The following is a 25,461-nucleotide window of genomic DNA, read 5'->3' as shown; positions in this document are numbered from 1 at the left end:
ATGGTCTTTTTTTTTTTTTTTAGAAATCCACGTTTATGTGATTCATAAACATCAATTAAGCATCGGTTTATCATTCGTAAGTTTACCACAATTGTATCAACCTATATAAGAATATTACTAAAAAATCTTAAATTTTGCGGATTGCACGAGAACCGGGAAAATTCATAATTGAGTTCAAATTTTGTTACTTATTTTTACTTCTGAATTCTGACACTGGTACCTTCTCATTATTGATTATTACTTATAGTTCCACAACATTATGATTTACGGGCATTAGAGCGAGCAGCTGCAGCAGTAGAATCAAGAATGGCAGGAGATTGGGCCAAAGTCCAGCTGCAACATAAAAAGCCCACAGAAAGTGAGCTGGGCTGGGACCGGCAAGACACCTCAGACAATATAGATTACCAGCAACAATCCACCGCCTACATGCGTGGAGTTACTGCCAAGATGTTACCCATTACAATCTTTTGGACGATGCTGTCATCTTACTCCTGACTGAAAAAATAAAAACAGAGGTTAAACTGCTGAAACAAAGTAATGTTTTCAGCATTGGGGCACACATTCATAGCAACTAATCCATCTTAAAATAGAAAATCGTCATTGGCAACTTACATATTATAGTTGTTAATGTTGTTTTGGATACGAGTTAGTTGAATGGTAATACGGAAGTTGTACCAGAAATGATTTGTATCTGAAACAGTAAAGTATGACCGAGGGATGCCGAATTTGATTGTTCATAATGCACTGTAACACTCAAATCAATCAAATGTTTGAAGTTTATTGAAAAAAGAGAGTGAGTTACATATAGTGTATATGAAGCTTAGAAGAGAGGGGTTTAACATCATCGTAATTGATTTTTTTTTTAATTTTTTATTTTGTATATAAGATAATAAACAGTGATGTAGCCAAAAGTACTAACAATTGATAAAAGAGTGAAGATGAGTTCGTATTGTGACGAAGAATTTAAATGTCAATTTTTTTTAATAGTAATGAGAAAATGGGACACATCGACTTAGAGAGAAAGAAAGTAGAGATTGAGGTGTTATTACAATAGTAATACAACAACAAATCGGCACCTCTTAAAGTAGAAAATTGTCAATCATTTGCTGGAAATACTTCCTTTGAAATAAACATCAAAGGCGTGTTCCCAGCGCACTTTTGTTAAAACCCCCCATTATTTTCTCTGCAAAATTGGATAAAAACGAATGAAAAAAACTAGAAATTCAGTCTTCTGGGCAATAACCAGTTATTCAACTACTGTCCTCAACTCGTAGGTTTAAATGTGTACTGTATGAAATGAGTGACTTTTGCGGCTTCAAACAACAAAATTTTGAGAAAATTAAAAGTAACTACTTGCAACTTGCAAGTACTTAAATTGTACATGAAGCCCTTCCAAACCCATCACCATTTCATGGAGTTTTTCTTTTTCTCCCTTCTTTTCCATTTCTTTCTTCTTCTTTTGCATTGGGTTCTTTCTGTAGAAAATGTTTTTTCTGCCATAGTTACTAGCATTGGCCTCACAACCTTCTTTTCCCGTTATCAATCAGGTATTACCCGCATTTCTCTTTCCCACAATTCGAATTAGAGGCTTTCATGGATCACACTATGGGGAAGTCGTTACTGCCTCCAAGAAGGTTTCGAAAATTTTTGTTGTTGACATGCGTGACTCCCACTGGTTGAGTCCATAAATTTGTAAATTCTCTATGGCTGCTACAAACCTAGTAAGAGGTAACATCTCTCTTCATGGATCACCATTAATTATTTCTGTAAAACCAAAAATATACATCATACAAAAGCTTGTGATTATCAATTACATGGGTTATTTCCATTGTAACATACAGGTAAAGAAATAAAAGTATGATCTTTTTCTTTTCAGTTAGTGCAGTAGCTTCTTAGCAGTTAAAGAAGTCTACAACCATATGGAATAGAGGAATGGGGGAATTGGAAACTCCAATGCCACACTTGAATATTAATTTCAGAATAGTTCAATAGTTTGAACTGTTTCAGGAAAATCCCAGAAAAGCTTTGATTATGTAATAGTGAAACAGATTGCTGTGGTCCTCCTTACTAAAGAATCAACCTCAAGAAAGGTTCACTGTCAGTGTATGAAACAAAAATATAATTCGTTTACCATTTGTCTCCAGAGTCAGCAGCAAGTTAGGCAGGCTAATTTGGTGATCAAAACACCAAACAATAAAGAATGATTCTAGATGCAGAATGGCTGACTCAGCCCAATCCTATCCCGATAAAAAGTTGGGTCTAGGAATAATTTCCGGCTGCAATCTGCATAGTTTGACAAGGCCCAAAGGTTCAGACAAAATCAAAATACTTGATTTTGACAAAAAAAAAAAGGAGAAAATGACTGAATGTAGCGTGGGAGTCAATGAGGTAAACTTTTATATAAACTAATGAAAGAAAGAAAGGAAAAATCTTGTGAGGTGGCCAGCAGCCGAGAGGTAAAGTGCTATGGCACAAGAATTGGATTAGACGAGCCGTCCAATTAGGTTGAACTTTGAGAGAAAAAAAAAGTTAGATGGGAGATATGAAAGTTCTTGGCCTAAATGGGGACCATTCTTGATTTTGTATTGGATTTTACCATCATTTCAGTTAAAATCCATTGGTCGTCTCTCCATCAATCTGATGTGAAAAACCAAAACCTCTCTTCCCCTTCAAATTAAAAAATACAGTTTTAAAACCATAATAATGCCAGCTTTTGTTCACTTATTACAATATATCCCCTCCAAAATGTGGAAGAATCAACATCTGTTTTATTTATGATTTTTTTTTTGTCAACACGAGACAATCACCATATAGAAAGATTGAAGTTTTGGCCATAGGAAGTAGCATATTACAATCTTAATCAAACAATTGAAAATTTGAAATATTGTAACCTCCAGCTGCAATTACAATCCAATTAATGCCCCCACAAATATGATCACATCAATTTGATAAACTCTCACCATCTACTCTCCTACTAGACTACCACTAATTGGTGTTATTGTACATCACTTTTGTTTCATTTTTTTTCTTCAAGAAGTGATTTTTGTGATTTTGTATATATTACAAATTCAGTGTATAAACATGATTACACACTATCGATTCACATGAAAAGTCTCTCGTAGACAGCGAAAAAAAGTTAGGTTTTAGGCTTGCTATATATGTATGACATTTAAGGAATTTATTGATTTTAGTCACATTCTTCTTAAGTAGTACATATAAATCTCTTTTTGCAGTCAATAAATTCATGGGAATGGATTCAACGAGGGCAATTGCAATTTACATATGCGAAGGAACAGAGTTAAAAAGAGTATATCATCGATATATATATTTATATATACACATTAACAAACATTGGTATTTCTTATTGATTAATTTTATATACAATCAACAAATATTAAAATAGAAAATCCAAAGACAACTAAGATGGAAAGAATATGTAAGTTTGATGAGTGATCGCAAGTAGCTTCTAAGAGCCTCATGAAAGGTTTGATGTGTGTTTGATTGGACCCAAAAACAGTCGCATCCCCGTCTCAAATACTTGGCTCCAATGGACCCCATTTCCCACATGGGTGAATAGTGTAGGTTGCCAGCTCCCATCCACCAGCGCACGTTAGCCTCAGTCTCTGCAAAAGCCCTTTCTTCAAAGGAGAGATGGGATGGAAATGGGTGTCTGTCAATGATCAAAAAGGAGTTAACGTTTGACGTGATTGGCAGCAGACCCCACGAATTATTAGTATAAAAAAAAAGAAGAAAATTAAAAACGGTAGCCATTGGGAGAGAAAGAAAGGGGTGGTGGGACTGGCAGGGAGTTATGATGTCGAGTGCATCGGGAAACAGCTCCCGCGCTGTTTTCGCGCGCCTCTTACTGAAACGACACTGCCGGAAATGGGTCCCAAGAAACAGGCCGAGCCAACAAAAGAAAAAGTTGAGTTATGGCGAAAAAAAAAAAAGTGTTTTTAGTTTTTACTGGGGGAATGAATCATGAGACACAGAAAGATCCAACATCTAATGGTTAGCAGCAGCAGAGCCAGAGGGAGTGGGAGTGATCTTCGAGTCTTCTCCATAATAAACAACAGCAACTGGTAGTGTGGGTTAAGCGTGTCACAGAGTGTGATTGAGTCAGTCAGTGAGTCAGTTAATCAGTGTGGACTGAGCACTGTTGTTTTCGTATGGTACCTTTCAGTTTTTTTTTTTTTTTTCAGGTGTAGTATTTCTGTCTTTCCTCTACGTCTAGTCTCTGTTATTTGGAGTCCCCAGCTTTAATGTTTTATAATCTAATTGCCTAACTTTAAACAAAGATTTAAAAAAAAAATTTGTGCTTCCGACTTCCTGCTTTGATTAATAAAAGTAATGAATGTTTATGATTAACAATATTTTTAGATTTTATTTGGATATGATTTTTTTTAATGATTTTATGAATGTATTTTCCACGTTAATTTACAACATACATTATTTTATTTCAAAATATTTCTCACAAATTATTATATTAATAAAAAAAGATAATTCTTTTTTGTCAACTGAATTATATATATATATGGTAACTAAGAAATGAAGAACGCTTTTTAGTTTACCTATTTTTGTAATTTAAATGTGTGAATATATAATTAATACGTCTCTATTATTATAAATACAAATTAAAGAACGATGATTATTGTACTAAAAAGTGTATGGATGAAACTAATTTTAGGTTTTGGTTTTTCTCTATAAATTTGTGAATCATATATTATGGACAAGTTGTTAGTTTAATTAGATAAAAAAAATTTTATTATGAATAAATTTTATATTCGAATCATGTCAATAATTATTTATTAAAATTATTTTGAATGTATAACTTGTAATTATTTATCTTAAATTATCAAATGTGATCTATTTTATCTTAATCTAAAATATTAAATAATTTATTTACCTCAAATTTTTAAAAAATAACAAAAAAAATCCATATTTAAAGCAATATTCAAGCTTTTCAAAAAAAAAAGTAAGAGGAATAATCTCTTATTAATTAGTCTTTATGGAGTTAAAATAAGGCTACCAAAAGCAAAACTCCATACAAAATATATGTTAAGTGCTTTTTTAACTTAAAAAAAAACTATGATTAACATGTGAATTTGAAATGAATCTAATTTCTTATCATCTTTGGGGAAAAAAACAAAATTAAGAGCAAAAACAAGATCTAGACATAAATCTAGAAATTCTTTTTAGGTAATCAAAGCAAAATGAGCTATAATTAGCTGTTTCCTTTGAGAAAAAATGAAAATCCCACTTGAACATTTGAACTGAATTTGATTTATCTTGTTTCCTCGTTGGGTTTTAATGATTTAATCCCCAAGTGGGACAAAATTAGATAAATGGCCAAATAAAAAAGGCTCCTAGCCCTAGCTCTAGTCACATAGAGTAAGAACAGCACCACAAATTATTATGCAAAGGCTTTCAACATGCAACAGTAATATACACCTGCATTAGAAAGACATTTTGTTTTACGTTTCATGCATAAACTTTCATTTTGGTCTCTATGATATCTACTACTTTTCTTGATAAGGTGGCAGCATAGGTGAAAAAGATGTCAAAGAAACGTTTACTTGAGTCAGTGGATGGCTAATGAAAGTATGAAACTACATTTTGATGAAATTTGGAAAATGTAAATCATAACCCAACAATAATCCAACATAAACAAACTAGCCATATATTTATAGGAATAATAAAAAGTTATAACGAGAAGAGTTTGATTCATTTCAACATGTTTTTGACTTAATTATTAGTCTTTAAGTTACCTTTTTTTTTTAACTTGAAAATCTATAATCAAAACCCCTTGCGCTACTTTTAATTGCCATTTGGAATCCAGTTTAAGTTAGCTGTTTTTTATATTTTTTTATATATAAAAAATTCATAGTTTAAAAATAACAAAAAATTTGTAAATATTAAAATTTGAATCTTAAATTTATTAAATGTTACATATTAAAAACGATTATATTAATCAATTGAATTAAATACCAAATATCGAATTCATATTTATTTATAATTTTTTTAATAAAAATTTAAAAAATCTAATCAAGATATATACTTTCCTTCAATGCCATGACCAAAAATCGAAAATTCCTAGTATACCCTGTTACATAAATGACCATATAATTACTAGTTCAATCAAAACTCATCAAACAAAGTTTTTTTTTTTTTTTGGGGGGGGGGGGGGATACGTTATAATTTTATTAATTTTTTATAAATAGGGTTTTCTAAAAAAAGAAAAATTATAGGTGGAGGAGATTCTGTCCCAATTTCAAATAATCTTACTTGTTTTAGACAAAAATATATATTATTATAATGATTTATTAATTAATAAACAAGTGGGTATTCCTTTGAACTCCTCTCAATATATTAATATATGATGTATTGGTCAATATCATAAAACGAATGCTTATCCCCATTATTAGCATTGCCATTTGCCACGAAAGGCAAAGCACAATCAAAAGGAATTAGACCAAAAAAATTGAAGATTGAGTGGGTACGACTATATATATAGAATAAGAATATTATTATAATTATTGTATAGATAAATTTTCTGTGACTAATGGCTATTGACATCACAAATTAATTTATTTAGTATAGATCTGCCTGCATTATGATGATGATGGGCATTCAAAATTTTTCAAAGTGCAAATCAAAGAAGGAAGAAGATTCCCCCTCCCCCCTCTTCTTTATTAACCTTTTTCTGAAACAGGTAAATCTTATTACTATAATCTCTATCATGTGCTTATGCATGGGATTAGCTTAGAATTTTTTTTAAGGCCCATGCAAATTTAATATGTTTGAAGAGATCGTTACGTGTACGTACTTACTCTAGGAAAAAAAAAAATTTTTTGGTGTGAAGAAGATATATCACTAAAAAAATGAATGGAAGGGAAGGAAGAATAGTTAAAAGGGGGAAATATAGTGCGTTTTGACTATGAGGTTGTCGTCGATTACATGAAATATGAAGAAGATCATACCAAAAAATAATTAAAAAAAAAGAATAATTTGCGTGGGGTTTAGAGCTTTTTAATTCAATTTACTATTTGCAAAAAAAGGAAATTAAGCAATAAATTAAGAGCATCTAACTTTATAAATATTAAAATAAGAAACCTTAAATGAATTTCACACGATGAAATCCAATTTGGGGATTTGGATTTTCTTTTTCAATATTAAATGGAGGATTCTGCTGATGTTCAGATGAACAGTTACATCAATATGAATAAATATTTTTTTTTATGAAACAACATTTTTTTTTTTTGTTTATAACTCTGAGCTGTTGATGATCAGATGAAAATTCACATTAATATAAATAAATCTATAAATATTTTTTTTGTTTTATAATTTTGACATCTACTGTTTAAATCACACATTTCTTTTATATTTATATGGCTTTTAACCTAAATATCAACAAAATTCTTCATTTAATGCTGAAAACCTTTATGTCGGTGAAAATAGAAATGAGGAAAGGTTTCCAACTCTTAAAAGCTTGGGATAATTAGTGTGAAAGGCCTCTCTAATCTTCCTTTAGTAATGCTAAATTAATGATTATAACTGTGTTTAATTAGGCGTGATTAAATATAAACCACCCACCTTTCCCTTCTTCGTAAGCTTGGAATAATTAGTGTGAAGAGCCCCTCTAATTTTCCTTTAGTCAATGCTAAATTAGTGATTATAACTGTGTTTAATTAGATGTGATTAAATATAAACCACACGTCTTTTCTTTTTTTTGTATGAAGGGACCCTTTATTAGTAAAACTTTAGTTACAATCCTAAGCTTATTTTGGTGAGAAATATAAATATATATTTTTTGTTATAACTGTAAGATTTGTATTATTAAATCGATTGAGTGTTGAGTAGTTGAGAAACGATATAAGAAAAAAAATGATGGGATGAAGATATTTAGATAAATGCATGATAAGATTATAAAAGATAAATAAAAAATAAAATAATTAAAAATAATTTGAATTTAAAAAAAAAGAGAGAGAATGTTTGATATAATTTGGGAATGTAAAATGTAGAGAAATTAACATCCGGATTGGAAAAATCTATAAGTAGATCATGAAATATGTGGATATAAATAATAAAAAATTATATGATGGTTAATGAAATAAATAAAAATATTATTTTTTTACAAAAATTAATAGCATAAAAAAATTCAAAACTATAACTTAATATAATTTTTTTTTTTTTTTTGCTTTTCATATAAACTATTGTAGAGTTATGAGATATAAAACTTGATGTTATTATTGTAAGTATATATAATATTACAATTTGATGATATAAAAAAATTACAAATATTAAAATTTAGATTAAAAATTTATTAAATATCATCTATTAAAAAGTATAATATAAATTAATTAAATTAAAAAAAATCTTTATTAGTTTTATTAGCAGACATAAAGATGGAATATTCACCTAAAAAAAGCAAAAATGACTGCTGTGTTAACTTAGCTTTGTCGCCAATATTAAGTTAAATGCTAAGCAGCTGGAAGGAGGATCAAAGACAAAAATTAATGATCCTATTTACCTATATCTACCAAATCAAATCTAAGTATAAGTGTTCCATATGATTCCACGTGAGACAATTTAAACTTTGTCTAAATGGAATCACAAAATAAATTAAAAAAAAAAATCAAAATCAAATGACAAATGTTATCACCTTGGATTCTTGTCATTGAGGATCTCTTAAAAGATAAGCTTCCCATAATTATTTGCTAATTACATGTTTCAGTCATTTCCCTGTCGATTTTAAGATTATTAACAACTTCCTTCATCTTAAATTAATGATTATGTATGTGATTTGATATGCAATTCTACACAAATTATTCAAAATTGTTAGGAACTTGGTTACTATTTATTAGATTAATAATGAAAAAAATGTTAATTATAAATAGATTATTGGCAACCCAAAGTGCTTTTTTATGTCTTCACAAAGGGGAAAAACAAGCTGTTGCAGGCTAGCAGCTGCCTTTGTAGTTTGGCCTTTCACCAACCTTTAGTTATCAAAATGCCAATGGGACATGCATTTCTTTTTTTTCAACCCCGGAAGTTGTGTCACTCTCTTTCAAGATTGCCATGGCAACAATATTTTCAATTAAACATTTGCCTTTTTTGCTTGATTTCCGGAGGCAAACCAAGGAATGTTAATTCAAAGCTATCTCTCTCTCTAAAGCTCAAAATTAATGTTTTCGCAATGATATCTCTCAGAAATATTGGAGGTTGATGTGTCACTTCACTTTATCAATATATATATATATATATATATATGTAAAATTAACGATCTTTTTGACTATTTTATTAACAAAATGTTATGTAAAGATCAAACATTTTAACAATTTTAAATGGTTCACCGTTTACCACAATTCTTTTTTAAAATTTAGAACACTAGTGTTATGGTCCATGGATTTTTTTCCTTGCACTAACTTGTTACTGGCTGATATGACAGGAACAGCTCATTCAAATGATGATTGACAATGATGATTTGACTGGCCAAAGGTTAGCACCAATAATAGACAATGTAGAGGATGAACTCAAAACCCTCCACCCTGTAATAGTTGTAAGTATATAAAAATGAAGATAATTGATCAATAGTCTTCAGCCAAAAGTCATCAAAATGAGAAGCAACTTGCAGAATTACCATGAAAACTGATTAGACTAAAGTTACGTTTGGATGGACTTTAGGATAAGTTTTTGTAAAATTAAAAGTAACGATAAATATGAAATTAATTATTATAATAATTAAATTAAAATAATGATAAAATATATATTTAAATAAATAATAATAGCAATAATATAAATTAAATAAAGTAAAAAAATAATTATTAAAGATGTTGATTAATAAAAATTTTATAATTATTTAACATTTATAAAATTAATAAATAATTAAAAAATATTTTTATATAAAATATTAGTTTAATTAATAAATAATAAAAATTATTTATTATTTGTTATATAAAAAAATTTATTAATTTATTAATATAATAAATTTATTTTTGTATTAAATAAAAAATTATTTTTATCATTTTGAAATCAAATAATTAAAATAAAAAAAATTAAAAAATGTAAATAATCAATATAAATTGCACTACATCACAATTCCATTTGGTTTTAAAGATTGTCATAGATACATCTTTTCATTATAACTGAATTCCCATTGAAGGTGCAATTGATTCCAAACTCGCCATAACTAATCCATGACAAACCCTCATCCAAATTATTTGAATCTTTTCTTAGCACTATTTACTTCCTATTAGAAAAAAATGTAGCCGAATTTGATGATGGAAAAGTTGATGCCAATAAAATAAGAAGAAACTCAGGGTAACTTGCAATGATCATTATTGAAAGAACTTGAAACTAGTCGAGGAATTTTTGGTGGGCATTGGCAGCCGAGTGAGTGCATACACTATTTGAGAATAGTGCATAGGGAAGAGGCGAGGAACAGCACCGTGACTGAATTCAGTGAATGACAAATGAATATCGGGTACCTGCCTACTTCACTAGCACCACCCTTTTCCCTGCAAGGTTTCTGTTTGAGCTTAGACATGTCCAATCCTCTTCAGAAAGGTTCTATGCATATTAAAAAAACCAAAAAGAAAGCGCAAGCAAAGCATCGCAAAGCAAACCAGAACCATCGACAGCGCTCTTCAACATTTTGGCCCCCCCACTATAGCGCGCGACTCTCGCTGGGGGGAGGCTGTGTTATAGCCTGTGGGTCTCTCTTTGTCTCTCTAACGCCTTTTATATTTGTAATGTCAGAGAGTATAGTAAGTGGAATTAAAAAATATATATCATTATTATGTATTTCAATGTTGAATGTATAATACGTTTTGTTGAAACGGAGAGATAGATGATGGGGAGGGAGCATTAATGGGCGTCGCCGCCAGCTATTTCCTCGATACAGAGAGCCAAAGGAGGCCAGGCCACTTAGACAAAGCTCTTTTAGGGCCAGGAGCTTTTTTTTTCCTCGTTTTTGCTCTCTGGGTTTATGTTCCATACCTCAAATCACACGTGCTTTGCTGCCAAATGGTCATAAAAAACAGTAGAGTTCGGTCAGACTGAAACCAATGGCTCTTTTTTCAGTGTTTATAGTTAAAAAAATATACGGATCTTCCATCTCTCCTTCTAATCTTCTTCTTCAAAGCTACCACATGCCCTTCTATGCTTGCACAAACCAGGCCATGAAGTCACATTATTAATATAAAAAACATATACTTTTTTTTTCAAGAATTTGTGTTCTTAATACACACTTTGGTGGTTGGGAAAAAGGTTTTGAGGTGGATGCATGATGCAATTGCTATGATTAAAATAGGTTCATGATATTAAATTAATATAAGATATATTCTATCTTGTTTTTGGCTTTTTGTATTCAGTTATAAAAAATGAATATGATGAATTATTGGATTTGGAAGCCATAAATAGAAATACATACTGCTTTATTAGGTATGTTTATATGGTGGTTGAGTGGATGATACTTGAAAGAGAAGTAATTGTTCCAATGCTAACCCACTTATGGAATATAAAAATGGGTTGCCAAGAACAAAATGACATATTGCATTGTTCCACATTTAGTGGACATAAAGCATGATAGATTTGTTAGCATATTAATATTATAATAATAAGGAATTAAAGAAAATTTTCTTCGTAATATATAATTTTATTTGCTGATTTGTCCTATTGATATAATAAAACTCTCCGAGTAGGGAAATAAGTGAAACATCAAGTGCCCTACATATATCATTCTTAAAGGATTTGTTTTTATAATGGTGATTTTGTACTCTCTAGGAGACAGCATTAGAAAGGGAAAAGAAAAGAGGCCAAGAAAAACAGTATGAAATATAATTATTAAAATTAAGAATTTAATAATTTACATATAAATCATTTAATTATGGACAAATTAGTAATCTTATATTTACTAATATCCAATGGGTTTGTAATAGTAATAAGAAAATGTAGTTTATTTTTTAATGAGATTACACATACTAAAAAAATTATAAATAAATAACCTTAATATATATCTAAATCGAAAATTCAATGGCAATGCTTGAACTTTAATTAAAACTTTTGAGTTAGAGGTTCTAAAGTCTTATGCTCATTTAGTCTTCTCAACTTGGCATCACCTCAGAACCCCCCACAAAAAAAAAATGTTGACAAAAGAATAATTCCATGCCGAAAAGATGAAAGTTTAAGTGACAAATGCTGATAAACATCATCAAATTGACTAACAGAGAATCTATCTATTTAAATTGGCCTAAAACAAATCTATCGATTTAACAAATATCTTTTCCTTTTTTAAAGAAAAATTTAACGGTAGAAAATAATTCATTAAATTAGAAAAATGTTTAAAAAATAATTAACAAGTATGAAAAAGGAAAGTGATGAATTGGTCTCGAAAAATATTATATATATTATATATAAATGTTTTATTAATACTATAAATAATAGTATAGCCAAATTAACGACCTTAACAAATTTTTAAAAGGGGCTTTTAGAATTCTATATAATATACGTACAGATTGATTTGTATTTGATAAATTTTACTTTGATTTAATTTTTTAAAGTTAATTTTCAAAAGAAAAAAAGATATCGGATTAAGTTTGATGATAAAAAAAATTAAAATAAAATTTTAAGTAAATTTAATCCGATTTAATATATATAAATTATTTTTTAATTAATTAATTATATATAATTTTAAGTTAAAAAAATAATATTTTATAATTTTAAAAAGATATTTTATTAAATTTAAATCGAATCAAATATAATTTTATGTAATATCATATCAAATCAAATTCAAATATAAAAAACTTAAAAATTAAATCAAATCAAATTTAAATATTATATATAATTAAATCAAATTAAAAAAAAACCTACTTCAATCATACCTGTTATGATCCATAAAATTATATGCAAAGCCTATATTTTAGGTTCAATTTTACCGTTTCTATTCCAAAAATTCTACCCAAAATGATAACATCCAAATAAAATTATTACTACTATAGTATAAAAATCAGTGGATTAAAATATAGTTTAAATTTTTTATTTTAAAGAGAAAACCAATCTGATTGATTGAATGATTGATGTAATCCCATTCGTTTCAAAACAATTATTTTTTATAGATTTTTGTAGTCAAATTAATATAATTTTAATCATTATTTCAAAACATTTATTTTAAAATTTTAATTTAATATAATATTTTAAAAAATAAAATTCAAAATTATGTTTGTTTGATCTGAAAAATTAAATAACATGTTTCTTTACGTAAAAAATTCAATACTACAAAAATTTTTAGACATTAATGAATACTAAATTTTTGTTCAATCCTTTCAGTCTAAGAACAAGCAAGAAAGGAAGGGATGGCTAAGGAGAAACCCAAAAAGCAACTAAAATATCAGAGAAAAAAATATGGTTCGTCCACGAGGAGGAAGTGCAAATAATAAAATTACTATAAAGGAGAGAGGGAAAGAGAGAGAAAGCAAAGGAAGAAAAATCTACAAATCCAAATTGCCTTATCTCTTGGCCTTCTTTCTCTTTATTAATTTTCAAATATTTCTTTTTCTTTCAACAAACAACGTCTTGTCAACGACCCAAAGCTAAGCAGTCCGCTTGCCAGTTCAGGCTTCAGCTTCCCCTTTCTCTCCTCTCCTTCCTAGCGTTCAACCTTTGTCAGATCATTTCAAAATTCTCAGTTTATATCTTGGTTTTTCGGAATTTTTTTGGCTATTTTTGTTGATCTTCTCTTAACATGTGCAAGTCTTGGTGCAATTTTCACTTCAAGGCCTCCTTGACATAAAACTGTAAAGAATTTCGATATTCTTCCCTTATTAATCCAAAGTTCAAGTCTAGTCATTTGATGTGAAAATGGTAGACTTTTTGCAGTAAATGATCAGTAGGTATCTTAGCTATACTCTTTAGGGTTTCTATTGCTATACGCTACTTCGTTCTTTAGGGTTTTACGTTTTCTTTGTCTGAATTTTTTTGGCTAGTTTGGCTCACTTGGTTTTGTTCAAAAAACAAATAAAAATCAATGGAAGAATATAATCAGCTAAACGAGAATGGTAACCCGAGGGGAAATTTCTTGTACGCATCTCCAGTTCTCGCACCAAATTCTTCTCCATATGGGAGAGCAAGTAGTGGCTCTAACGTGACTAATCAGCAGACCCAGATGCCTTTAACTCCCTTCCATCTTCAATCAAGCGAGTGCTATCAATCCGAGGCACACCCAATTGTGAAAACTGAAGCTAGTACTTCACAACATGGCCAGAAATTTCAGTACCCTTTGTTGAGAGGGCATCAAGCAATTCATCACCAACAAGAAGGGAATGAAAGCTCCAGTGAAGTAGAAGCTATCAAAGCCAAGATCATTGCTCATCCTCAGTACTCTAGCCTCTTGGAAGCTTACATGGATTGCCAAAAGGTGAGTCACCACAAAAGTATATTGGATGAAGACAAAACTTGCTTCAAACTCGAGAGAATTCGATTAAATCATTGACCCTTTCTCTCTCTCACCGCAATCTTTTATACTTTATTTCATATAGGTTGGAGCTCCGCCTGAAGTAGTAGACCGGCTAGCAGCTGCACGACAAGAGTTCGAGGCAAGGCAGCGATCTTCAGTGACGTCGAGAGACAACTCCAAAGACCCGGAACTCGATCAGTTTATGGTGATTTTGTTTCTCTTTACCCTACTCAAATCTTGGTCCTTTGTTTCACATGAACCTTCTTCTTTTGCTTCTGATTACTTTTGGGGTTTAGTGACAAACGCCTTGTTCCGTTCAGTACTTTTTTCTAACTCAAAAAATATTGTGGATCCACAAACCCAGGAAGCTTATTGTGACATGTTGGTGAAATATCGAGAGGAACTAACAAGGCCAATACAAGAAGCATTGGATTTCATGCGGAGGATCGAGGCTCAACTTAACATGCTCAGCAATGGTCCCGTGCGGATCTTCAATTCTGGTACCTTTCTTTCTTTTTCCTACTATCCGCGCACGCTTTTGTATATATTCACATTCCTGAAGATGATAACGTTTATGCGCTTTGCTTTCCTTTGCCTAAAATGCCTAGCCTGGAAAAGGAAACAGAAGAATAGAACAAAAATTTTATCGACGTTGCAGAGATGGGATTAATTGTGCCTTTGTAATTTGTACTGTCGCACTGTTAGTCTAAGTTGCCAGGCTTCCTTTGGAAATTGTAGAACCGAGCCTAGCTATGTCTCTCTCATTCATTCATTTGCCATTGCTTCTCTTTCCCAGTGAAGGAAAAAAAAATAAAAAAACTTTGACCCAAATCACGTCTTCCAATACCAAAGAAGAAAAAAAGCCCATAAAAATTAGATCCATAAAAACGGAGAAGAAGACCCAACAGTGAAGAAAAAGTATGCTCTATGTATTTATTTAGCTTGGCAAACCCTACATAATCACGACTCTATAGTAATAAATTGATTGCAATATCTATATGCACTTGGGTTTATGGCTTTATACTATTGCTGGCTATATATAATAAAAATCAGACGTTGGCTTTTCTCTGATGGGGTTAGCTTTTTAATGATCTCTGACAAAGCCATTCCTTGTTTTAGTGTTTGTTTTTTCTTCCCAAAATCTGGATACTGTATTCTATTTAGTTCTGCTAAATCTGATTCTGTTTCCCTGGGGTTTTGCACATAAATATATACCTCCAGGCGACGAATGGTATCATTATTGTCGTCTTTTCCCGAGTTGTTCTTCGTTTAAAACAATAGCTGTGTTTTTATTTTCTGAGAAATAAAATTATATAAAGGTTAGGAAAATTGGAGAACATAGGATGCTGTTCATATCAGTGCTACCCTATGTAGACTGTACGGATTTGGTAGAAAATACAGCATTTCTTTTGTTGGGGGGGAGGGGTTTTGTCACTTACAGTTGAGCTTTTTATATATTTTTATTTCTAATTTTCTAAAGCTGCCTAAACGATGAAGCAATATTAATTAAAAACCAGCTTCGTTACTAGCTAGTATGAAACTTAGGCAGAATTTTCTTTTTAGCATTTGTTTGTCTTTGGGGGAAGGGTGGGAGGATTCTGATGATTTCTAGGTAAGTATGCTCAAGTCGTTGTAGCATGTTTCACTCCAAATTTAGCCTTATAAATGAATCAGAAAAATGATTCAAAGCACTGATTTTGGTGAGAGAAAATCCCGCTAAGAGTGGTGCAGAAGAGATCTCCTTTGATGGTAAAATTTGTATTAATTAACTATGATTATAGTCTATAGAAGCATTGGCAATTTCCCATGAATTGTTTTTAATTGCTGATCATTGTATATGTGTATGAATTTGTGCTGAATTTGGATGGATACCCTTGTTTTCTCTCTGGATAGTTGGTATTAATTTATGGTCCTTTTTTTTGTTCAAGGTAATGGCATTAATCTATTTGTCATACTTTCCAAATGCATACTTTCTTGGCTAATCTTTATTATGAAAATTGCAAATCTTTTGTCAGGTTAGTTGTCAAGATGATGTTTTGAAATCATGTTTGTTAGTGCCAGATTTTGTCTAGTAGAAATTGTTCGGACTCTTTGTTGGCCCAACTTGAGAAGCCTGTCAAGTTTAAAACCTTGAATGCAACATGGATTGGAAAGTACCGCTAGGATTTCCTAATATTTGCATGATAGCTTTGAGCCTTTTACATCCTTGACTGTTGGAATTTGAGTACGGATGCTGATGATGGTGTGAAAGATTATTTGATTTTGAACAAGTTATATATGATGTGAAGTTAGAGTAGCAAAGATGTTGGTGCATCATTGCAAGTCTCACTCGACGGCATAACTAATTCATGTTTGATTCAAGTTGAGAGCATTATCGCACTAATTTTTTCAATCATTCGCATCCCACTTTCTTATGATTTTACTGATTTCCATGTGTTCATGCTATAGATTATAGTTCAGAAATTTTTTGTGAATTATGATCTTTATGTGTCCACATGATTGAAAAAGTTGAGCATTTGATAGTTTAGTGCCATAATCTTTGGTAAATTTGATTTTTCTATATAGGATCCTTCTGCAGCATTCTTATTAAATCAGTCACAAGTTAATTTCCCCTTGTATCTAAGGCAATGATGGTCGTGTATTCCAACTAAAGCTATTAGAATAGGATGTTATTCTACAAAAAAGGCAGTAAAGAAGGTTGAAGGAATAGTTGAGTGGTTCCTTCATTATTGATGCCAACATGATGCGAATGACCCAAGTTCTGATTCAAGCTATTCCCTTCAAAGGGCTAAATTTATGAGATCCTTGTCGTTTTAATTTGCTTATGCTAATGGGAGCATCTGTGCATGCTTCTAACGGTGACCTTGTCATCTTAAGAATGGGGTGGCCTTGCAAGAAAGTTGTGACTTAGTTAATACTGATGTTATCTAGCTCTTTCTCAAACACTACTTATGGACCTTCTTCTCTTTGGCAATATTGATGGGTTTTTTATTAAGTTTACTGTTGTAGCTATCTTGGACACAGTTTCACTGCACTATAAGTTTGGTGAGCTATATTCTTATTTGGTCATCTTTCACTAGATTGAATAGGCAACTCACTCTTTCTCCTTTACTTTCTTTCCACTATCCTACAGTCTGTCTGACTTATCTATTTGTGGCTCCTGACCTTTGCGTAAATTTAGGGGTGTAAACAAACAGTTGAAGAACAGTTTGTGAATATGTTTGGTTTTTGTTTATTTATATCCGTTAAACGATGCGAACAACATTTTAATGTTTTTATTAATTAAACGAATAAATCCTGAACGTAGCAAAATTCGGTCATATTTGGTTTGTTTGTGAAAACTAATAGAAAGTTTGATGAATACTTTGTGAATATGTGCAGTTTATGTTCGTTTATTAACCTTAACAAATGAACAGATCACGAATATAGCCATGTTCGTTAACTTTTGGTTCGTTTATACCCCTACCTAAATTGAGCAACAGTTGAATTACATGTATGTGCCATCACTCTTATTGCTATATATCTTTGAGAGGACTTCTGTTTGAATTGGTCACTTCCTTAACTGAAAAATCTAGGAAGATGAAATAAAAGAAGCCATAAAATGTTAACTAATGGAATTTATTTATGAGAAATAGTTTTAGACTTCTTTGAAGAAATTCAAATTGTTGAAGACCAGTTGATATGGGTAGTGATTACCTATTATTGTTTAATAAAATTTTAGTGTCCTTTTGATTTGAAGTCTCAGCTGCTTAAATCAAATATCTAATACATAGTATATATTGCAACTGATTTTGTGAATCCGATGATAATGTTTTAGAAGATAGTTGTAATTGCAAAGGAATATTGATGAAAAAATTATGTGCACTGTATATATTGCGTTGATTCTTGAATCCGATGATTATGTTTGTCAAGATAGTTATAATCGGACAGAATATTGTTGTTATGAAAATTCCCTGCACTATTCGGTCTAGTCAAGTGCTTATTTTTAAGTCAAATGCACTTTCCTATTAAACATTGAACAGATGAGAAGTGTGAAGGAGTTGGTTCATCTGAGGAAGATCAAGACAACAGTGGTGGAGAAACCGAACTACCTGAAATTGATCCACGTGCTGAAGATCGAGAGCTGAAGAACCACCTATTGAGGAAATATAGTGGTTACTTAAGTAGTCTCAAGCAAGAACTCTCCAAGAAAAAGAAGAAAGGGAAACTACCCAAAGAAGCTAGACAGAAGCTGCTTAGTTGGTGGGAGTTGCACTATAAATGGCCATACCCTTCGGTATGTATATATCCTCATTTAAGCCAAATTCTTGTCTTTCTACTACCCGCAATAAATTGTTATGCTATTGGAATTTCCACTTTATTTTTTTAGTTTTTTCTTGGCGTGCTAAAAATCCCAGTGTTAATCCCATAGGAGACAGAGAAGGTGGCATTGGCTGAATCAACTGGTTTGGACCAGAAACAAATTAATAATTGGTTCATAAATCAAAGGAAGCGTCACTGGAAACCTTCTGAAGACATGCAATTCATGGTGATGGATGGTCTGCATCCACAGAATGCAGCTCTATATATGGATGGTCACTACATGGGTGATGGTCCTTACCGTTTGGGGCCATGATAATGTGCAATACAGCATTATAGGTTACGTGTCTCTGCAGGAAGTTATATCTGTGAGTGTTTGTTTAGTTACATTGCAGTCATATAACTCATAGTATATGAGATCTTTTAGTCTTTGGAAGTTTCTTTTCATTTGATAGAAATCAGGGAAGCCCAACAACTTAATCTGGTATCATTGAATATCAAACATCTTTATAATTTGGTGCATGCCTACTCATCGTGACGATCATTGACGGTGGGGATTTTAATCGTCAATATTGTGCCCTTTGCACCGGATTCTGGATGTTTGCCTTGCTTTCTTATGTTAGAAGGTATGATTTCCTTCTTTGTAACTGTATTGCTTTCTGAAAGTGAAAAGTATGTAAGGAGCTATTGCTTCCAGACAGATGTAATCATGTAATCTAAAGTTGAAGTCTTTATGGGGCAGTACTACCTGTTAAGTGTATATAGTGAGAAAGTATGAACGGATCAGTTAATGAAGTTGTAGTACTTGCGATCTTCATCTGTCCTAAGCCTTGCCAGCTTCAATCAGCTGGATGCTATCTTACACTTTTCTCTCATATTGATATATGTATACATCTTAGAACTTGTTTTGACTCTTTTTTCCATATATATATATATATATATATACAAACATATGTGCAGATATCTTCCAGTCATAACATGCAATGGTATGTATCTTGTTCTCGTCAAAGGAGTTTCTTTTCCCTTTTTTTTTTTTTTTGGGTTGGGAAGAGAGGATTTGAATCTTTTATTTTGAGCAGCGAGTCCAATATTCTGGTTTGTTGGGAGGTAATTCAATGTTGCCTTTAAACAACTTAAAGGGCCTTCAATGTCTCCCCAACACCTGCTAAAACGTGCCACTCCAAGAAAAAGAAAAAGTAATTGAGAGACATTATCAAACATGTCGAACAAAACTTCATAGGTCTCTGTCTTCGAATTAGTAAAATAATACATTGAAAACTTAAGCAACACGTTAGCAACCATGGAAACCTCCAAAGTCCCCCCAACTTGATCAACATACACGGTAAGAAAACAGCAAGAAAATCAATCTTCTTATTATCATGATGATGATAATTCACCACCATATTGTTTGAATGTCAAAAACCGCAGTCTTGTCCAACATGAATGTCCTATTGGCAGCTTTAAGATAAGTGGAGATAAGCTTAAAAAACCCAATTAATGAATATTTGACACTAACCATTTAAAACAATCCAAGAAAGCCGAAGTCAAATTTTACTTAAATAATCAATTATAAAACACATGATTATCGACTTCATCAGATCTTAATTATTTTAGTTTAAACGTAGCTTTCTGTGCATCTCTCTTTCTCTTATTCATACATATCATTTACGTTTAAAACCTTTGCAACGTTATCTCATCTCTAATAATCTTTAACATTTCCTTATGGTTTTCTTTATCATACATATGAAATGGATGTATGTCCACCTGTATCACTACTTCGTTGTGAAATTAATGATTAATATATAATTCTTATCACATTATTGACATTATGTTATGTATCTTTATCTTTTAGATAAAAACATTATATTATACATTTATCATCTATACATTTTCATTCAGATCAGGTTATATATATCCAAAATTAAACTTTACACCTGGGCATTTGATTTTTAATGAATATATATATATATATATATATATTAATTCGAAGGGTTTAGTTCAAATCTTTCTATCGAAATTCCTCTTACTTTAAGAGCAAAAATGATGGGTCCTTGCATTCCTCTTTGTTTCTCTTTCTTGTTCATTAAGCAACTTGAGGCAATTTCTAGTGAGTTGCCTTTCAACCAATAAGTTAATTTCTTCCTGACCAAAAGCTATAGCAAAGCTAATTTTTAGCCGATAGGTGGTTGCTATCAACTAAGGAATTGCAAGGTGGATCAATGGCATATTTCAACAGATACTATATACATATGGCAAAGCAGTCCAGAAGGAAAAAAAGACACAGAATGTGTAACATTTAAGAAAATACCAACCAATAAATTACAGCACCATTAATCTGTTGAAAAGGAAATAATTCTCCATTTCTCAATGCCTCTTACAATGTAGTCTAGCTTCACTAAATGAATCAAAATCATTAAGGATAGTAATTAATTAATTTTTCAAACAGATGAGAAGAACAAAATCTTCTCATTTTTTTGCCAAGTATGTACAAATATTTAATTTGTAAAGGAAATATATATTATATTTGACGCAAAAGCCTTGAACAAAACTAGAACTGTTCTATGGCCTCAACAAGTTGTCTAGCAGGCTGTAGATGAGTGAGTGAAGCGATTCAAGAAGTGAGATTTTTGTCCTATTGTAAAAGGGCTGGACGTCGAAGAGTCTTCACCGCCATTGGCAATCCTCTCACAGGAAGGGCACATGGTGAGGGTGGCTGCAGGCAGCTGCATATAATAGGATGCTGTCAGTTTCAATGATTTAAGCTCTTGCAGTTCCTTTTGCAGCCTCTTGTTCTCTTCTGTTAGTGTTTCACAACATTTCTTCAGCAACTCACAATCTACTTCGGTCTGTTTCAGCTTTGTCCTGTGTAAAGGAAGGAAAAAGAGAATAAAAAATAAGGGGAAAAAAACTCAACCATAACAAGATCAAGTACAAACTCCACCAAGACATATATGGTCAGTGAAGAAACCTGGCTCTCCTATTTTGGAACCATACTTCCACTTGCCGTGGCCTTAGATTGAGCTGTTCTGCTAAAGCTTGCTTCTGTTTCTTTTAACACAAAAGGTAACACCAAATAAGAGAATAGAACTCGTATATGCAGATATATATAAGTGTATAAACATTAAATAGAAGAGAAATAAAGGAAGATGGTGTACAGGATTGAGAGTGCTGTGTTGTTTGAAGCTGTCTTCTAAAATGGCAGATTGTTCTTTGGTAAGCCTAAGTTTCTTTCTGGGGCTGCCTTCTTCATCTTCATCACTGATCCTTGAAGAAACTCTCTCCAATTCTACCTCTTCACCACCAAAATCCTTCTCCTTCTTGACACTAGAGTTAGAAAATGAAGATACTGCACTGAGAGAAGAGGCTTGTTGGTGCAAATCATTCGACTCGCCATGTACTTTTCTGGCATCAATCTTTTTAGCAGATTGGTATATATCAACAGATGGACCTAATGTAAGAGACGGAAAGATTTGATCATGTTTCAGGAACAATTTCTTCTTCTTTTGTTGGTGTTGGGACTGCGAAAAGTTTTCTTGGTTGACAAGGCAGCCTAGACCTAGACCAAGACCAAGACCAAGACCAAGGCCAGTGTTACAAAGATCATCAAATCCCATTGTGGTTAAAACTAAATGTTGCCCAAAGCTGCTAACTAGCAGAGAATCTTTGATGCTAAGGAGGAGAAAAAAAGGGTATTCTTAGAGAGAAATGAAGGAGGTGAAGGAGTGTTAATTAGGGGAACTTGTTAAGGGGAGCAGGGACCTGGGACGAATTATTAATCAAAGAAAATGAGTAGACTAACGAATCTGGTTGTGAATGATGAAAATTCCCATCTCTCTTTATCCTCATAGGTTAACCTTTCGGAACCAAAACTCTCTTTCCCTCTCGTTCTGTCCCTCCAAGAGCCAAGAATACAGTGTATCAAGTGCATAGAAATGGATTGCCTGCATGGAATCACATGGAAAGTGGAGATGTACAAAAGAGCACATAAAAGAGAATAATTCCACTCTTTTACCGTTCTTTTTTCTTTTTGAACCTATTGATTTTCATTTAAATTCGCACCTTTAGACATTTTTTTAACAAGAGGTCACAATTTTTTTTGTAGAGAAATAAGTTACAGATACTGGATTCAAATTCTAAATATATTAAATATTATTTTTTAAAGATAACTCTACGAATCATTTAAACAAAGTCTTGAGTTCACTTAATTTAGACACTTTGATATAGTAACTTTCATGCTAATTAAAGGAGGAGACAAATAGCTAAACAATTATTGTCAATTACAGGCAATGATGTTGATTTTAGTGAGGTAAATCAGAGGAGACAACGTTTCATAATAGAATTAGATGGAGACCAATCATCAGCTGTGTGTTTCTATGTATACCTAGTCGCAGACCACCAAAATGTCCCCCGTTATTACATGCCTTACTTCTCCAACAAGAAAGAGACTCCTGTAAACTTGCCCAAAATCCAAATATTCTTGCAGGACATCACCTTAACTTAATTCCTACCTGAGGACACAAGCAGCCAACAACAGCAGACAACTTGAGACGGTAAATGTTGAGGTTAAAGTTGTTGGGCTAAAAGCCTCAAATTCATTCACATCAGCGGAAGCGAAATCAAACAATAAATCAAATACACAAGAGACAACAATTTAATATGGTTCAGTCAAACTGACCTACATTCACGGATGAGAAACAAGATCCACTAGTTGTAAAGAATTACAAACATACATCTCCCCTCTAGTCTACTCACAAACAAACATACACACCCATTTGCTCCCATACATCATACCTATGTGGAACCTCTCAGTCTCCTCTAGTCCACTCACAAATAAACATACACACCCATAAGACGTAGAGTTCCAATACTCTTTTGGGTGTCTATCCCATAAAACCCTACAACTCTCTTACATCTTTTTTCTCATACCTAATCCTGTAAAGACTTCATCTATTTATAATCATACAAACTTGCCTATTAAGAATCTCTCTCCTCTTAGAATTCTTCTCTTGTAAGTCAAACTTACCTATTAAGAATCACTTTTCTTTTAAAATTCTTCTCTTGCAAGTCAAACTTACCTATTAAGAATCCTCTTTCTCTTGAAATTCTTCTTTTACAAATCTTCTTGTCCATCAAACAATATCTGACAAATCTTAAATAAATCTCAAACAAATCTTTTATGAGATTTGAATTAATATTCCCAACAAAAGTATGTTGTGGTAATTGTTTAGAACGACGTTCAGTCGAGAGAACTGCAAGATAAGAGTCAATAATGGGATGCCGGAATAAAAAAATTTGAAATAAGCTGACAATTTTTTTTGATGTCATTCGATTGCAATTGAACCTAGCAAAATATACAAAAACCAATATATAAAGAAGGTCATGATTATTGTAAATCGGTAAAACAAGGCTTTGCTGTGAACTGTCCATGCTTTCAAATGTAACTTTCCTTGGGTTGATCCTGCACATGTTCAAATAATTGTTGCGCTGAGAAAATGATATATATGACCTACCACTTTCACACAATTCTTGAAGGAAGAGAAAGAAAGAGATGAGCACATTATTGAACATTTGACATGGATGGATGAATCGAGATTCCATGTTATACATTTCAAAGATGATATGATAGTACCCGAACCGATACAATTCCTTACCATAAACGTGGCAATGAAAGTTAAAGTATAGTCTCGAACTAATTATTCATGTAATTTTCACATATATGTGTTTTCAATCATAAAATTACTTTTGGTTCATAAATATCATATCGTTTTAGATTCGAGATGTAATTAATGACGTGAATTTTTATTTTTAATATGCCTTTTTTCAAATGAAAACGAAATAATGAGCTATAGTTTTTTGCCCAAACCCTATTAATATTAATTACGTCTTGAATTGTATCTCTCATATGAAGAGTTTCTAGAATTGACATAAAGATATTTTGAAGAAAACTTATATCATTATCACATGTTCTTAATCTAAAATGTGCCAAAACTAAAGTTTAAGAATTAAGATTTCCTTTAATAATACATATTATCCTTAAATAAAAAAAAGGAACGGTTCGAATACTCTTCACAAAAAAAAAAAAAAAATTATATTTCACACTTAGAAGAATAAACTCATGAAAGTTGGAAAGCATCTTTGTTTTATATGTAATAAACAGGTGATGGGGAAAGGATAAAATTAATGGTATGGTACGATTAATCCACCGACGGATTTATAAGTTCAATGCATGCATTTGTGGGTCAATTGGGTGAAAATTTGTCAATGATGTTGAATTTATAAAGCAAATATTACCAAGAGTTAATGATTTTTTTAAAATTATAAATATAAGAGAAATTATATTTATAATTAAGTATTATATTAATAAAAATTATTAAATAATTAATTAACAAATTAAAATATAACTAAATAAATTTAATATAAAATTTAATAAAATTCATATAAAATTAAACTTGGACGTAAAACGTCAAAAGTATATATATTTTTTCAGATCATTAGGTCATGAAAAGCATTTTAGCAGGCATTAAGATGTAGAATTATCCAAGCCTTCATAGCCAAGTTTCTGTCCTAGTGCGGATAGATAGACATTGACTTTGAAACAGTGAAGGAGTGAAATATATTACATATTTTTAATCAAACATTTAACCAAAACAACAAAGGGAAGGTTAAAAATAAAGTTGCTTAAAAACAAAGGATGCTTAGTTCATTACTAC

At 31.6% G+C, this 25,461-nt stretch overlaps 2 protein-coding genes across 3 annotated transcripts; one reads left to right on the top strand and one right to left on the bottom strand.

The window, feature by feature from the left end:
- Nucleotides 1-13,363: 13,363 nt before the first annotated feature.
- LOC111280493 (homeobox protein knotted-1-like 2) lies at nt 13,364-19,662 on the top strand. The gene is made up of 5 exons (XM_022867992.2): nt 13,364-14,413; nt 14,535-14,657; nt 14,817-14,952; nt 18,475-18,728; nt 18,864-19,662. The coding sequence occupies exons 1-5, from the start codon at nt 14,024-14,026 to the stop codon at nt 19,065-19,067; spliced, it is 1,107 nt and encodes a 368-aa protein (XP_022723727.2). The 5' UTR covers nt 13,364-14,023; the 3' UTR covers nt 19,068-19,662.
- Nucleotides 19,663-21,018: 1,356 nt separating this feature from the next.
- Nucleotides 21,019-23,638, bottom strand: LOC111301332 (homeobox-leucine zipper protein HAT22-like). 2 transcript variants are annotated; one of them, XM_089758213.1, is made up of 3 exons: nt 21,907-23,638; nt 21,720-21,793; nt 21,019-21,613 (listed from the first exon to the last, which is right to left on the bottom strand). In XM_089758213.1, the coding sequence occupies exons 1-3, from the start codon at nt 22,363-22,365 to the stop codon at nt 21,331-21,333; spliced, it is 816 nt and encodes a 271-aa protein (XP_089614339.1). In that variant the 5' UTR covers nt 22,366-23,638; the 3' UTR covers nt 21,019-21,330. The 2 variants fall into 2 exon arrangements, with proteins under 2 accessions (XP_089614339.1, XP_022752662.2); XM_022896927.2 differs by having other exon boundaries at nt 21,028-21,613; nt 21,720-21,799; nt 21,907-23,634.
- Nucleotides 23,639-25,461: the final 1,823 nt, after the last annotated feature.

This window comes from Durio zibethinus, chromosome 3 (assembly GCF_047325235.1).
Source record: "Durio zibethinus cultivar Kanyao isolate XHJ-2024 chromosome 3, ASM4732523v1, whole genome shotgun sequence".
In the NCBI taxonomy this organism is placed as follows: Eukaryota; Viridiplantae; Streptophyta; class Magnoliopsida; order Malvales; family Malvaceae; genus Durio; species Durio zibethinus.
The sequence above is the reverse complement of the archived record's forward strand: the minus strand, read 5'-3'. Positions and strand labels throughout refer to the sequence as shown.